At 38.2% G+C, this 16,209-nt stretch overlaps 1 protein-coding gene across 4 annotated transcripts in view; it reads right to left on the bottom strand.

Moving 5' to 3' along the window:
- The window catches only part of LOC106132932 (uncharacterized), a 76,871-nt gene that overhangs the window by 44,917 nt on the left and 15,745 nt on the right, over nt 1-16,209 (bottom strand). For 3 of the 4 annotated variants that reach the window (XM_060954638.1, XM_060954635.1, XM_060954636.1), the window contains exons 5-12: nt 13,398-13,553; nt 13,234-13,324; nt 7,940-8,023; nt 5,377-5,476; nt 3,602-3,761; nt 2,758-2,891; nt 1,644-1,734; nt 771-872 (exon numbers count right to left, since the gene is read on the bottom strand). In XM_060954638.1, coding sequence (XP_060810621.1) covers nt 771-872; nt 1,644-1,734; nt 2,758-2,891; nt 3,602-3,761; nt 5,377-5,476; nt 7,940-8,023; nt 13,234-13,324; nt 13,398-13,553 — 918 coding nt within the window. The remainder of the gene's footprint in view (nt 1-770; nt 873-1,643; nt 1,735-2,757; nt 2,892-3,601; nt 3,762-5,376; nt 5,477-7,939; nt 8,024-13,233; nt 13,325-13,397; nt 13,554-16,209) is intronic. The other variant, XM_060954637.1, reaches the window with a different exon arrangement.

Below are 16,209 nucleotides of genomic sequence, written 5' to 3'. Positions count from 1 at the left end.
TTATTTTGATGACGATGAATTCCCTCTTTACTTCCGAAAGTTTTGTTTCGTAAAATAATTTCAAAGTTTATGTTCTGATTAATTTATTGTAATTATAATCTATGAAAAGCGTTAATAAATCGAGGTTGTCATCAAACATCTTATATAAATGTCAAATAGAGTAAATCTACGTGTATGAGGCTTATTAGTATTCACGCAAGTTCGAAAGAGTAAGTCGAAAACTCCAGAAATCGCTATGAGTAACTCCGATAGTGCCGGCATGCGCGCGCAGATCGCGTGCTAGCTCTGTCTCTCTTACTCTCCTACGCCTTCGTAGGAGAGTAAGAGAGACAGAGCTATCTAAAAATGAATTTATTAATCCTGGCAGTTTTAATAAGTATAATGAGAAACTCTTATCAAAATATTGCATTGTCATCGGTCCTTGATATGTGTGCAAAGTTCCAAGTTGATCAGACGTTTAGAAACCAGTGAAAATTAAGCTCAAAGATTCCGTTACATACATAGATACAACCCAAGCTAATAAAAGCGTAGTAAAAATATGGGTGATATTTCTATATTTCTATATATATATGTATATATATAACACAAATCGTTTTGTCACGCGAAAGAAGTCGTGGACATCGACTATTGTGTGTTTTTTTTCTGCTTTTTTTTCAAAATTTAAAAAAAAAAAATTTTATAATTTTTTTTTTATATAAATTAAAAAAAAATCAAGAGTCCATCTATCTGTCTATCTATCTATTGGTGATATTTATGACATGATGACGTACGTGTGAGTTCCGGCGAGACATCTAGCGTGGCGTCCGCTCGCTCGGGCTCCGCTCGCTCGTCCTCGCGCGCCGAGCCCGACAGCGACGACTCCCTGCGGCTGCCTGCAGGGGTTACATTAATACATACATCTATACTAATATTATAAAGCTGAAGGGTTTGTTTGTTTGAACGCGCTAATCTCAGGAACTACTGGTTCGAATTGAAAAATTATTTTGCGTTGAATAGACCATTTATAGAGGAAGGCTTTAGGGTATATACTCGTAACATCACGCTGCAACTATTAGGAGCGAAGAAATAATGGAAAATATGAAAAAAACGGGGAATAACTATTCCACGCGGACGACGTCGCGGGCACAGCTAGTACCTACATACATACATATGATCACGTCTGTATCCCTTACGGGGTAGACAGAGCCAACAGTCTTGAAAAGACTGATAGGCCACGTTCAGCTGTTTGGCTTAATGATAGAATTGAGATTCAAATAGTGACAGGTTGCTAGCCCATCGCCTAAAAGAAAAATCCCAAGTTTGTTAGCCTATCCCTTAGTCGCCTTTTACGACATCCATGGGAACGAGATGGGGTGGTCCTATTCTTTTTTTTATTTATGCCGGGAACCACACGGCACTGCCGGGAACCACACAGCACATTAAGGCAAGTTACATTATTCTGTCAGGCAACACTCATCACGGTAAAGGGTCAGGTCAAAAGTACCCGAAACCGCCGAGCTTGCATGAAGAGAGTTATGAATGTGGATGAAGCGAAGGAAGTGTGCAGAGATCGTGGCAAGTGGAAAGGGGTAGTCTCTGCCTACCCCTCCGGGAAAGAGGCGTGATTTTATGTATGTATGTATGTATGTGTGTCATGTACTCACCGTGGTGCGTGTCGGAGTTCCGCACCGGCTGATACTCATACTCCTTCTTGTTCTTCATCAGCAACTCCGCGATGTCAGCGCCCTCTACCACCTGTTAATGCATCAAATACATGTTCCTGTTATATCTTATGTAAAAGATTTTGTTCAAATAAAAACAAATAATAAAACAGTAAAAAAAATTTTTTGTCTGTACATTGAGTATACATATTTAAAAAATAATAATTTATAACGATATAAAAATAGTAACCGAACATGAATTTGAAATAAAAGTTTGTATGTTTGTTTGTACCGCTAATCTCCGAAACTATTGAACGGATTTGAATAAATCTGTTTGTTTGTTTGTTTGAACACGCTAATCTCCAAAACTACTGAACGGATTTGAATGAAACTTTTTTTTGCTGTATAGCTCCTATGCCTGGCCAACATACATATAATGCGAAAGTAAGATTATTTGTTTGTTTGTGTATCTTCCTGTAGGGCGGTGTGACGCCTGGGGAACCGCGCGAGAGACGATGTTGTGTGTATTTATGCTCCAATCCGTGAAATCTTTGCTTGCGCGATTTAGGTTTTTCCCTGTTTTTGACAGATAGCGTCGCGTGATATTATTTTTTATTTTTGCGACTTGTGGCGTATAGATGTCGCCACAATTTGTTACATCTACAAGGGTTTTACTGATTTAAACTGTTTGAAACATTACGTATATATAAATTCGTTGCTTTTTCTAGTAGCAGCGCTTAATGCACGCGGACGAAGCTGCGGGTATAACCTAGTCATTTAGATAAATTGATGTCGCACTTCCAAATTACATTCGTCATCTATCTTCATCATCTTAGTGCCTCTGTGGCGCAGTGGTAGTGCGCGGAAGTGATAAAGTAAGCCCCGGGTTTGAACCCCAACCAGAGCATGAAGAGAAATTCTTCTGATAAGCCACGGTCTTGGATGTTTATTTTATGATTTATCCCGAATATTATCGTGATTACTTTTTTTTTTATTATATTTTTATATAAATACATACAAACATTTATGTTGGTACATATATAAAACATTATCGCGTTCTCCTTAAATCCGTTGGTTAACAATCCTTAGTTTGTATGCCTAAAAAAAGTCGACTTGCCCCATTCTGCGTGAGCAGCAAGGCCAGCAGCTCCCACACCAGGGCGTACCCGACGGGGTCGCGGCGGCCATCTTTGTGAGCCGATCGCGCTCGGGCCGTGCAGTATTCGATCACACTCTTCTTGTGGGTCACGCCTGTTGTAACATAATAAAATCAATCCATATAGTAAAACTGTAAAAAAAATTTCGTATGTACATTGAGTTTATTTTCAAAAGAAATTTTTTTTATAGTAAGCGTAACATGAATTTGAAAAAAAAATCTGTCTGTTTGTTTTGTTGTTTGTACCCGCTTATATCCGGAACTACTGAACAGATTTGAATAAAACTTTTTTATTGTATAGTTCTTAAGCCTGACCAACATATAGGGTTTAATTTATTTTGGAATCTGAAACGGCTGATATCGAACTCAAAATAACACTCGCTCCGAGATGTCGCTCATTTTTCTAAAATAATCAGTACCGTTCTAAAATCACTATACGTCTATTGTTAAAGTGTTAATTTTAATTTGGCGCCTTCCTGGCAACACTAATACTTTTGTTTTATCTGTGACAACTTACTTCCGCTCTCTCTGTAATTCCAGTTTTGTTGTATCCAGTCATAGTAAAAGTTAATCCAAATAAATCCATCATTAAATACGATTGAGTAAATTATTTACAACAGGTTATGGCCCAAAAAGCCATAATGATCATAAAAGTAGTGAAGTGAAAGTTCGTACAAATAAAAACTAAGAACAATTTTAACAAGCGGCCACATTTCTAAAATTAAATTTATAATTACATTGAAAATTTTAAATATATATATATACGTGACTATATAAATGTATGTAAACACACTGAAATGCCTACCCTTGACGAGAGGTCCTGGGTACGCGGCCAGCTGCTCCTGGTGGGGGTCGCGGGCGGCCCGGAGCGCCGCGCCGAGCGCCAGCACGTGCACGGTGGCGGGCGCGCCGTCCACCGGGTACGACGGCCTCACCACCACCACGTCGCGGCTGGACACGCTGCCCTGGAAGTTGAGAAGCCATCACATTAGCACACGAAAATTTTTTTTTTATTTTTTTTCACAAATTACCCAGATTGAGTTTAGCCTCGAAGTAAGTTCGAGAATTGTGTTACGAGATACTAACTCAACGATACTATATTTTGTAATAAATACTTATATAGATAAACATCCAAGACCCAGACCAATCAGAGAAAGTTCTTTTCTCATCATGCCCTGGCCGGGATTCGAACCCGGTGTCGCAGACAAACGTACTGCGCCACAGAGACCGTCTATCAATTGAGTAAGTCTTTGTAGTGATATCACTCTATGAATAATATCAATCAAGGCAGTAAAGGCTCAAACACTTTTAGATTCTTCTTTTAGGCTGTGGGCTTTCAACCTGTCGCTATTTGAATCTACTTCATATTATCACGTCTATATCCTTTGCGCGGTAGGCAGAGCCTTGAACAGACGGATAGGCCACGTTCAGCTGTTGGGCTTAATGATAGAATTGAGTTTCAAATAGAGACAGGTTGCTAGCCCATCGCTTAAAAAGAAGAATTACAAGTTTATAAGCCTACTATCCCTTAGCCGCCTTTTACGATATCCATGGAAATGAGACGGAGTCCTATTCTTTTTTTTATTTGTTCCGGGAACCATACGGCAATTGGAATCTAAATTCAATCATAAAGCTATATAGCTAAACGTGGCCTTTCAGTCTTTTGCCACACTCTGGCCTTTGCTTACCTCTGAGGTCTACCCGGTCAGGGGTAGAGACATGATTGCATTTATGTAGGTATGAATTAATTGAAGTTTTATATGCCTAAGTGATATATTTATTTTATCTTGAAAATGTTGTTTATAGTTTTGTGTAGGTATAGCTATTTAATTTATAAAAAAAAAATATTAAACGCCCACGTAACATTTCTTTATTTTCTATTTTTCCAAGAAAGTTGGTATCTGCTTGGGCGCATTATTTTCGTTGCTCGCAATATTCTTTTTTTTGCTCACAATTCAGTAGATAACCCGTGAAGGGATAACAAACAATAATACAACATACATACATATAGTCACGTCTATATCCCTTGTGGGGTAGACAGAGCCGAACAGTCTTGAGATGTCGCCCAGTGTTTGATTGAATGTTGTGACGAGTGGCGTAGAGATGTCGCTACAGGAACCAAACTTATCGTAGTTCTGTACGCATAATGGCTTCCGGCAATTTAGAGCAGGGCCACTACATGTCCCTTTCATTCGTGTTTTTTTTTTGCTCCATATTAATAATACTGACATGGTCTATTGCCTCTTTACTATGACCAAGCTATCCATATATATATCTTTATCTATATGGCTATTTCTTGTCTAATGTCAAGTCCTATATGTCAATACTCCTACATCATAGCCATAAATTTGATCTGCTTTCAACTGTCATTGTCGAATACCTGACAAGCATGTTTTAATCTTTTTTGCGGTGCTGGCAAAGGAATAACGCATGCAGAGACCGAGCTAATAATTTTTAAAAGGCACGCATTTTTTGTGTCTTTATTTTTCATTACCTTGTTAATTTCATGTCGTGGTTTTTAATAGAAAATAATCGACACTATTAATAATGAAAAATAGCTTACAAGAAAGAAATACTTACCTTAATATGCGCAGTTGAATACTTGAACGGCGTCATGCGCTCGGAGCGCACCGTGGACTCTTCAAGCTGGAGGTTCAGCGACGCGTCCGTGTTAAGATCCCTAAACACAAACCCATAGATTACTGTTTCTTCCTTGGAATCACTAGTTTTCACAACTCAAATAAAAAATTTCGAATTTTTTAACGCAAACTCGTCAATAGTTTTCATTCCACTATGGATACAATAAGTTTTAAAGGATGTGTTGATCATTTCAATCATTTTTGATCAAATTTGTTGCAGAAAATTATTACGGCCTTATTCATAAAAACAATCCTAAGAGACTAACTCTTAAAATCGTCTAAACTAAGACGTTGATTAAGATTTAAGCAGTGTCTTAAATTTTGTTATTCATAAAACCAGTTAAATCGTGTCTTAGTTAAACATTTCTTAAATTTTTTGACCCTGGCAAAATTGTGGTAGTTTTTTACTTAAGTGGTAGCTATCTGGCTGTAGAAGTATTGTTCGTAAAAAAAGATAGAAATAATGCATGTCACTGTCACTTTGTTTGACTTCAATACTTCATTTTTTTCCAGACATAGGTACGGAAGTAGGTAAGTTTCTTTGTTGCGTTTAGTTTGAAGGTAAGTTGTAAATTGTGGTATTCGTGTGAACAGTGTCCTGCTTTATTACGGATAATTTTATGTTTGACCATCTCTTATAAGATTAATAATTGTTTCCATATTTTTATTATTATTATTTTTGTAAATCTATATTAATATCTTAACTTTCTCATCATCGTATTTTAACATGGTATCGCACCTTGTCTAATAAACTTTTAATCGAGGACGCGTAAATTCCTCAATATTCAAATCGTTGTTAATATAATTTCTAGATGATATTATTATAATTTAATTATTATTAATATGCATGACTCAGGAATTATATAATTATTTTAAATTGACAACAAATAAGGCTTTTTTAATTATTATTTAATTTTAATTTAATTCTTAATAATAAATTTAATTGCTTGTATGTTTTTGACTTTGAAATTTAATTTTAAATACGATATTGTACGTCCATTAGGACAGCTCACAGTGATGATCACAAATATGTAACAGCCTTTTAACCTGTGTTGCACAATAAATATATTTGATTTGATTTATATTATATTCATCGTTGTCGAAATCAAAATAATTTGAGGAATTCATTGTGATTAAAAATACTAAATTGACACGATTCGAAACACATGTTTCAAAAAACCTATATTTTTGAATGTCTAAAGCTAAAAAAAAAAGTTGTCTCAATACAGAATTTAAAAAATAAACTAAAATGGAAGTTGAATCAAACAAAATCGATTAAATAGTTACTGAGATATGGAATAACATCTACATTAACAGTCAAATAAGTGTCCGACTCGCATTTGTCCGGTTTTCGAGTATCGTTTCATTAAAAAAATAGATCTCCACAGATAAATTAGGCTAGCTGGCTAGTAAAACTGACATTATTCCTTTTTGAATAAAATTTTTGGTAAAGCCAACATGAATGAATAATTAATGAATGATAATGCATCAGCATGTAATGATAGCAACACAGCGAGGCAAACCGTGCGAAGTGCACATAAATCCCGTGCATTGTATGTGAAAAAAACTGCAAGCCATATACTTACTGTCAATTCATTTAGCAATTACAATTCGCTTAGCGAAAGTCTTGATGGAGGAAACTCGCGCAACTCGTCGACTTAAACGGAAAATGCCCCAAGACATACTTAAACAATAAAGTAAAGTAGGATGTGACCCAAGTCGCATTCCAAACATGTCATGACAAGTCCCGACCTACCAACTACTTAATGTCCTCCAGTTGGTGACAGATCGTAGTGATCATAAGACAAAAAAAAAATCATTCATGTTCATACCTATATTTGTTCATCTGATGAACAAAACGCACATACAAAGCAAATGACGTATCTAGATTTTTGACATTGACAATACTTATTAGTTAGTATGGCCGCCCGACACTTTATACAAATTAAAGGGAAAATTAAAATACAGCGCGGTACAGATTTTGCAAATTGTCAAAATTCTAACTCGCTAGAGAGACTTATACTGTTATTTATTTCTTTCTATACTTTTATTATAGATTATACTTGAATTCTTTTGTTCATGTTTTATAGGGTGAGGAGGCTACTCGCTCGCGTGTATCTAGTCCAATGGACCATTTGCCAACTATTATGATAATCAATGGCCACCCTTATTCATGAACATTCAAAAGGCATATCACCTCTTTCTGGCACTGCAGTCATCGTCAAAGCTAGAAAGAGAGAGACAATGAGACATATTGCTTTTAAACGTTCCTAAATAAATCCCTTGAGGGTTTATTCACGAACCTCACAAAGACGTATGCCTTAACTTTTCTCTCACCCTATCTTTGAGGTTGACCGCAGAGCAAGAGAAAGAGGGAGATATACGAGTATGACATGTCTTATCAACATTCGTAAATAGGCTGGTGTGTAGTTAATAATTTTCACTAATGTGAGCACGCGTGCCAGTAACCTTCTAACAGAATGCGAAGTTTCTGCAGTACATACCTGTCGGAGAGGTCGGTCCTGAGGGACACGTTCCCCGCGCCCCGCAGCGACCCCGCGCCGCCTGCCGCACGGTACCCGTACAGCCTGCCCCGCACACACACACAACTCACACATGTGATGGGAATAGCGGTTATATTGCTCTAGTAAGCGGGCATAGACATAGATCTAGTTAGACTCAGCTAATATATATTTTATGCATGCCCAACAATAACTGGCATAATGGGGTCTTTATTTATGAAAATGTTTAATTCGATACAAGTTGCGATAGTCATTAAACGAAATATAAGTTGTGTTGTATGAACTATATCAGAAGAGTCTACGTAAAAAATGGAAATTATATCTACCGCCGTGTCAACAATGCGATAAGAGAACACGACCTGATTGACTTTCATAAAGCTGGGTGTCTAGCTAGATCTATGTCTGTGGTCACAGATGTGTCTTTGCCACCGACTCTTGGGTCGTGGTCAAAAGCGGATTTCAATGTTTATTAAATGTAGTAAGATAAAGCAAGCAACTGCTGGTGCTAATTGTGCGAACCCAAAAATATTTACACAATTTTTTATTTACGTTATTCGATCATTTTCTCTCATCATAGCGCATTCCAGCCTGCATTCATTCATTCAATCATACATATGATCACGTCTATATCCTTTACGAGATAGACAGAGCCAGCAGTCTTGAAAGACTAATTAATATATTCTTTCAGCTCATAGGGATAATGCTAGAATAGAGATTCAAACAGTGGCAGGTTGTCAGCCTGCATTTTAAACTGATAACTTCCTCAAGTTAAAATTCTGAATAGTTCTCAGTGCCATTCCCGTCTAAAGTTGTGTTAAACTACAACATTTTCTCACTTGCAAGAATTAACAGGATCAAACCGAGAAACATTAACATATTTTATCCAATACATTTTTTAACTAATCTTCGGCAGTAAATTGCTTTGACTAGCAAATAATATTCTTAATACCTGTGATAAGTATTTTTTCATGTTATTTTGTTATAATTTGTTACCGTAGGCAACAGTAATTTTACAAATTTACTGTGGCCCAAAGTATAACACAAACATGTCTACGACACAAAGGTGTAATTTTAAAGCAAAATTTAAACAAAAAGTATTTACAGTTGACACATATTTGTGCTAGTGTGTGCATTTTGTTAATAAGTAGTGTTTTGCTGATGTAAAGCGTGACGTCATGAATATAAAATGAATGTTATGATGCAATTGTTATTTTTTGGCGGCCTCTGTAGCGCAGCGGTAGTACGCTTGTCTGTGACACCGGGGGTCCCGGGTTCGAATCACGGCCAAGGCATTTTGAGATACAAACTTTTTCTAAATGACCTGTGTCTTGGATGTTTATCTATATAAGTATTTATTATAAAATATAGTATCGTTCTGTTAGTATCTCGTAATACAAGTCTCGAACCTAATTCGAGGCTAACTCAATCTGTGTAATTTGTCCCGTATATATTTATTTATAAAAATAAATATATTTACTGAAGATTATACTGAATTACCACTGGGAGTTTAAACTCGTTTATTCGACGTGACGTGACGTGACATTTGCTAGTTTAACAAAGGCACCAATTAAAATTGTGCGTCCTTTTCTAACATCCGATCCGAACTACCTGAAGTTAGCTTTGGATAAACGGGCAGATAGTTGAAGAATAAATATTGTTTGAAAAATGCACATCCACTTACCTGACAAATAAAGAGACAAATAACTTTATTTTTCATATAGGTATTGGTACTTTTATTTAAGGTTTTTTTTTCTAAATATATAGTTGTGTAGAATTCGCCAAGAGGCATGAGACTGTGCGACCTGAGCAACAGCAAATAATTCCCTGGTAGACGGGCGTCTTATTTGTTGTTGATTAATGACCCGCAAAAGCGCTAATGACCCCCTTCCGGGGCCATTGCGTGTCGGCCGGAAGGCGGAGGCCATTTTGGGTTTCTGCAGGTTTGGCACCGCTCCATCTCACCTGCTCTTATCAGAATATATATATTATATATATTCTATATACTATACGCGGCGTTCCGGTCTCGGCCGGCGTCGGGCCACTCGTTACCCGAACTGATGGGGCCGACGGTGCCGTGCTGTAATGGCCAATACTGAGAGTAAGAAAGCCTCAATATAAACTACCCTGATTCCGAGGTCGGGCGCGCCGAAGGGATGAATGGCGAGGAGAAACGTCGTCTTAAGTGCCTAACACTTTCAGGGAACAAAAGAATACATGAAAACATCTGGCTTGAGGTTGGCGCAGATACCTCATAAAGAATTGTAGTTTTATTTGAACCTAAATCAAAATTCAATACACCCTGTACATAAATCTATTTAAGATTTAAATATATTTATTCTCAAAAAATCACTTACTCGCCCAACCCAAGATCCATGGTCAAAGGCGTAAACCTCTCCAGAGGGCTCTTCTCCAGAGGTGAGATATAACTAGGTCTAACGTCAGGAGGAAGAACAGATAACAGCGCGCGCGGCGGAACTTTATGTAGCGTCAATCTCGGCGTGAAGAAAATCAATTGAAGTAGCTTTTGCAATTTGCGAGAATGCTACATCGTGCTATCAGATATTTTCCTGAAGGATCCTGGTCGTAGATATTTTCCGACTATTTTGTTTTGTTTGTCGATGCTACAAAGTTGAATGTAGTTTTAAAGAGGTTTCTCGCCAGGATTACATTTTCTGTCCATCCCTATTGGATGACTGGTAGTTTTATTTTTATGGAAATCAGTGTATTTTATAAGCTCCCCTATTTGTTTAACTGTCTGACATTGAATGCAGAATAGCATGCAGAATAGCATGCACAATAGTATGCAGAATAAAATGCAGAACACATTCTGCATTCTATTCTGCATTTTATTCTGCATTCTATTCTACATTCTATTCTGCATTCTATTTTGTATTCTATTGTGTTTTCTATACACAATAGAATAAATGATAGAATGCAGTATGAAAGCAGAATAGAATACACAATAGAATACAAAATAGAATACACAATAGAAAGCAGAATAGAATACACATTAGAATACACAATAGAAAACAGAGCAGACATATAGAACAGAATAGAAAGCAGAATAGAATACACAATAGAAAACAGAACAGACATATGGAACAGAATAGAAAGCAGAATAGAATACACAATAGAATGCAGAACAGACATATGGAACAGAATAGAAAGCAGAATAGAATACACAATAGAATGCAGAACAGAATATACAATAGAGTACAGAACAGGTGTATTAAAACAGACATACAGAACAGACATATAATGCAGAATACACAATAGAATGCAGAACAGAAAACACAATAGAATTCAGAACAGAAAACACAATAGAATACACAGTAGAATACACAATAGAATACAGAATAGAATACAGCATAGAACAGAATGTGAACGGAATGGGAATGAGAATGAAAATAGAACAAGGTATCACTTATTGACGTCACACCGCTTAAATCTTTTCCAATCCGCGCAAAAAAGGACAAATAAATAATGTCGACTTCAAAAATCGTATTCCCCGAGGATGTGATTTTAATATACTATCTATATTTGATATACCGATTAATGTCTTCCCACGTCTTCGCATGTGGGCAGCCAGTAGACTTGCCCCTTCTCAGATACGGTGGGTATCTGAGAATGGGCAAGTCCACTACGGGGCCGTTGTCCCATAATCCGCACAGGTCGTAGTTTGGCCAGGTGTAGCAGCCGCAGGCGTTATCTTCCTCGAAACGAGATATTGAATGCGAGAGATCGCCGTACAATTATTCGTACGTACTTAATTATTCTATTAAATATAAGATCTGACGGACAAAACTTTTATTGACAAATTTTTAAAATATTATTTTTGTTGTTTTTAATTTATGTGTATTCAAATTTAATTTCATTATTCAAATTTTTTATATGATTTAATATGGTTAACTTAATATGATATACCTGTGTTTCAAATTGTAAAGTGTGATAATTGTAATAGGTGTAAACCGTTTTTGTCACAATAAATAAATAAATAAATAAATAAATAAAAAATAAGTACAGCACGCCGTGCAGCAGAAATCGTAATATTTTCATTTCACCACAACTTCAAAACCAAACGTCCAATTTTAATCATTCAAAGACCAAATATTATCTACATAAACTGTACTTATTGATGAAATTATTTATTTTGATAAAAATTAATAGCATGAGTAAAAAACGCGTTGTAATGTAGACCAAAAAAAATTCAAGATTTTTAAATAAAAGTTGTTGTGTCTCACTCGACACAGATAGGTATAGTGTGTCGCGGACTTTTTTGTAGATATTTATAAGATCTACAATTAATTAAAACATTTTATGGTTCTATCTTTTGTAGTTTAGGCAGCGTACGCAAAATAAGTAACTTTTTGGTTGATTTTTTTCAGTTTGTGTCCGAAAAATCCAAATATATTACGGAACTTTTTCCAAAATAAAATATAGTCTATGTTACTCGTGGATAATGTAGCTTTCGAATGGTGAAAGAATTTTTAAAATCGGTCCAGTAGTTTTTGAGCCTATTCATTACAACCAAACAAACAAAGTTTTCCTCTTTATAATATTAGTGTAGAAGTGTAGATTAAAGAGCCCTCGGCCTTCCACTTTAATAGAATTTTAAAATGTAGAAATTAATTAATGTGGACAAAAAATTGGCAAGTTACAACGTTGCTGTTTCAACAAACAACAACTTGTAAAACTTGCTATTTAAGATATACACATATGTAATGAACATTTATTATATTATTAATAAATAAGCAATTTCTTAATAATATGATAAATTTTTCCATACGTCTTTTTCCCGGAGGGGTAGGCAGAGACTTTCCACTTGCCACGATCTCTGCATTCTTCTTTCGCGTCATCCACATTCATAACTCTCTTCATGCAAGCTCGGTGGTTTTAGGTACTCTTGACCTGGCCCTTTACCAGGACGTCCTTAATTTAGTCAAGATACGTTCGTCTAGGCCTTCCCACTCCGACCTTTCCCTCCACACTTTCCTTGTATATTTGCTTAGTCAACCTACTTTTATTCATCCTCTCCACATGACCAAACCATCTTTGCATTTTTTTATATAGATAAATAACTATATATAAAAAAAATTAGGTTTATCCAATAATTACTTTAACACCCACTTAATTTCTCTGGTTGACTGTTAGATAATGCATTAAGCACGAATTCCACCCAATGCATCAACATTGTACATTTTAAAGTTATAACAAACAATTAAACGTTACAGCATGCCACACAACATTATTCGCAACAAGACGGCTGGCGAACTTACGTGTCATTTCCTTTGAGATCATTGGCGCTGGAGCGGCCCGAGTGCACGGAGCCGCGCTCCTCGGGCTGGAAGTCGCGGAGGGAGACGAATCCTGGAAACGCAACAATACAATTGTTTAGTTCCAATAGTCTACTCTGCTTAAGGAGAGCTTGTCTGGCACTCGCCTCTAGCGGCTCGGTCGGGCGGCGGCGGATGTCCGGCCAGGATCTGCTTGTAGACCTGCATGTAGGCGGCCGGGTCGGTGTGTCGCAGGTGCTCGTAGTACTCGTACTGCGCGCGCTGCAACTGGTAAGGGTCCGAGTAGCCGGCGCCGTAAACGTCTGGAAACAGATATGTTGCTCGTTAATGGCGTTACAAGTATGAGTGACCTGAGTTTCGGTGACTGTAACCTACGTCTGCCACACACCAGCAAATATGCTTCGCATTTTGAGAAAACCAGGAGGGTAAAATTGCAGTTGATGTCACCCTCCATAAATGAGTAAGGTATGTGTGAGAGCCCTATTGACCGTTCGCAAAATCACAGAAACAGCACAAAAAACACAGAAAGTCGCTGTCTCATTAGACAACGAGAGATTGGCCGTCTCATTAGACAACGAGAGATTGTCGTCTCATTAGACAACGAGAGATTGTCGTCTCATTAGACAACGAGAGATTGGCCGTCTCATTAGACAACGAGAGATTGTCGTCTCATTAGACAACGAGAGATTGGCCGTCTCATTAGACAACGAGAGATGGGCCGTCTCATTAGACAACGAGAGATTGTCGTCTCATTAGACAACGAGAGATTGGCCGTCTCATTAGACAACGAGAGATGGGCCGTCTCATTAGACAACGAGAGATTGTCGTCTCATTAGACAACGAGAGATTGTCGTCTCATTAGACAACGAGAGATTGTCGTCTCATTAGACAACGAGAGATTGGCCGTCTCATTAGACAACGAGAGATTGGCCGTCTCATTAGACAACGAGAGATTGGCCGTCTCATTAGACAACGAGAGATTGTCGTCTCATTAGACAACGAGAGATTGTCGTCTCATTAGACAACGAGAGATTGTCGTCTCATTAGACAACGAGAGATTGTCGTCTCATTAGACAACGAGAGATTGTCGTCTCATTAGACAACGAGAGATTGTCGTCTCATTAGACAACGAGAGATTGGCCGTCTCATTAGACAACGAGAGATTGGCCGTCTCATTAGACAACGAGAGATTGGCCGTCTCATTAGACAACGAGAGATTGTCGTCTCATTAGACAACGAGAGATTGTCGTCTCATTAGACAACGAGAGATTGTCGTCTCATTAGACAACGAGAGATTGTCGTCTCATTAGACAACGAGAGATTGTCGTCTCATTAGACAACGAGAGATTGTCGTCTCATTAGACAACGAGAGATTGTCGTCTCATTAGACAACGAGAGATTGTCGTCTCATTAGACAACGAGAGATTGTCGTCTCATTAGACAACGAGAGATTGTCGTCTCATTAGACAACGAGAGATTGTCGTCTCATTAGACAACGAGAGATTGGCCGTCTCATTAGACAACGAGAGATTGGCCGTCTCATTAGACAACGAGAGATTGGCCGTCTCATTAGACAACGAGAGATTGTCGTCTCATTAGACAACGAGAGATTGTCGTCTCATTAGACAACGAGAGATTGTCGTCTCATTAGACAACGAGAGATTGTCGTCTCATTAGACAACGAGAGATTGTCGTCTCATTAGACAACGAGAGATTGTCGTCTCATTAGACAACGAGAGATTGGCCGTCTCATTAGACAACGAGAGATTGTCGTCTCATTAGACAACGAGAGATTGGCCGTCTTATTAGACAACGAGATTGGCCGTCTCATTAGACAACGAGAGATTGGCCGTCTCATAAGACACCGTGAGATTGTCGTCTCATTAGACAACGAGAGATTGGCCGTCTCATTACACGACGAGATTAACCGTCTCATTAGACAACGAGAGATTGGCCGTCTCATAAGACACCGTGAGATTGTCGTCTCATTAGACAACGAGAGATTGGCCGTCTCATTAGACAACGAGAGATTGTCGTCTCATAAGACAACGAGAGATTGGCCGTCTTATTAGACAACGAGAGATTGTCGTCTCATTAGACAACGAGATTGGCCGTCTCATAAGACAACGAGAGATTGGCCGTCTCATTAGACAACGAGAGATTGGCCGTCTCATTACACGACGAGATTGTCGTCTCATTAGACAACGAGAGATTGGCCGTCTCATTAGACAACGAGAGATTGTCGTCTCATAAGACAACGAGAGATTGGCCGTCTTATTAGACAACGAGAGATTGTCGTCTCATTAGACAACGAGATTGGCCGTCTCATAAGACAACGAGAGATTGGCCGTCTCATTAGACAACGAGAGATTGGCCGTCTTATTAGACAACGAGATTGGCCGTCTCATTAGACAACGAGAGATTGGCCGTCTCATAAGACACCGTGAGATTGTCGTCTCATTAGACAACGAGAGATTGGCCGTCTCATTACACGACGAGATTAACCGTCTCATTAGACAACGAGAGATTGGCCGTCTCATTAGACAACGAGAGATTGGCCGTCTGTTTACACGACGAGATTGTCGTCTCATTAGACAACGAGAGATTGTCGTTTCATTAGACAACGAGAGATTGGCCGTCTCATTACACGACGAGATTGGCCGTCTCATTAGACAACGAGAGATTGTCGTCTCATTACACGACGAGATTGGCCGTCTCATTAGACAACATTAGACAACGAGAGATTGTCGTCTCATTAGACAACGAGAGATTGGCCGTCTCATTACACGCCGAGATTGTCGTCTCATTAGACAACGAGAGATTGGCCGTCTCATTACACGCCGAGATTGTCGTCTCATTAGACAACGAGAGATTGGCCGTCTCATTAGACGCCGAGATTGTCGTCTCATTAGACAACGAGAGATTGGCCGTCTCATTACACGCCGAGATTGTCGTCTC

The sequence above is a fragment of the Amyelois transitella genome, chromosome 4 (genome assembly GCF_032362555.1).
Source record: "Amyelois transitella isolate CPQ chromosome 4, ilAmyTran1.1, whole genome shotgun sequence".
NCBI classification, from domain to species: Eukaryota; Metazoa; Arthropoda; class Insecta; order Lepidoptera; family Pyralidae; genus Amyelois; species Amyelois transitella.
This window is presented reverse-complemented; position numbering and strand designations above follow the sequence as displayed.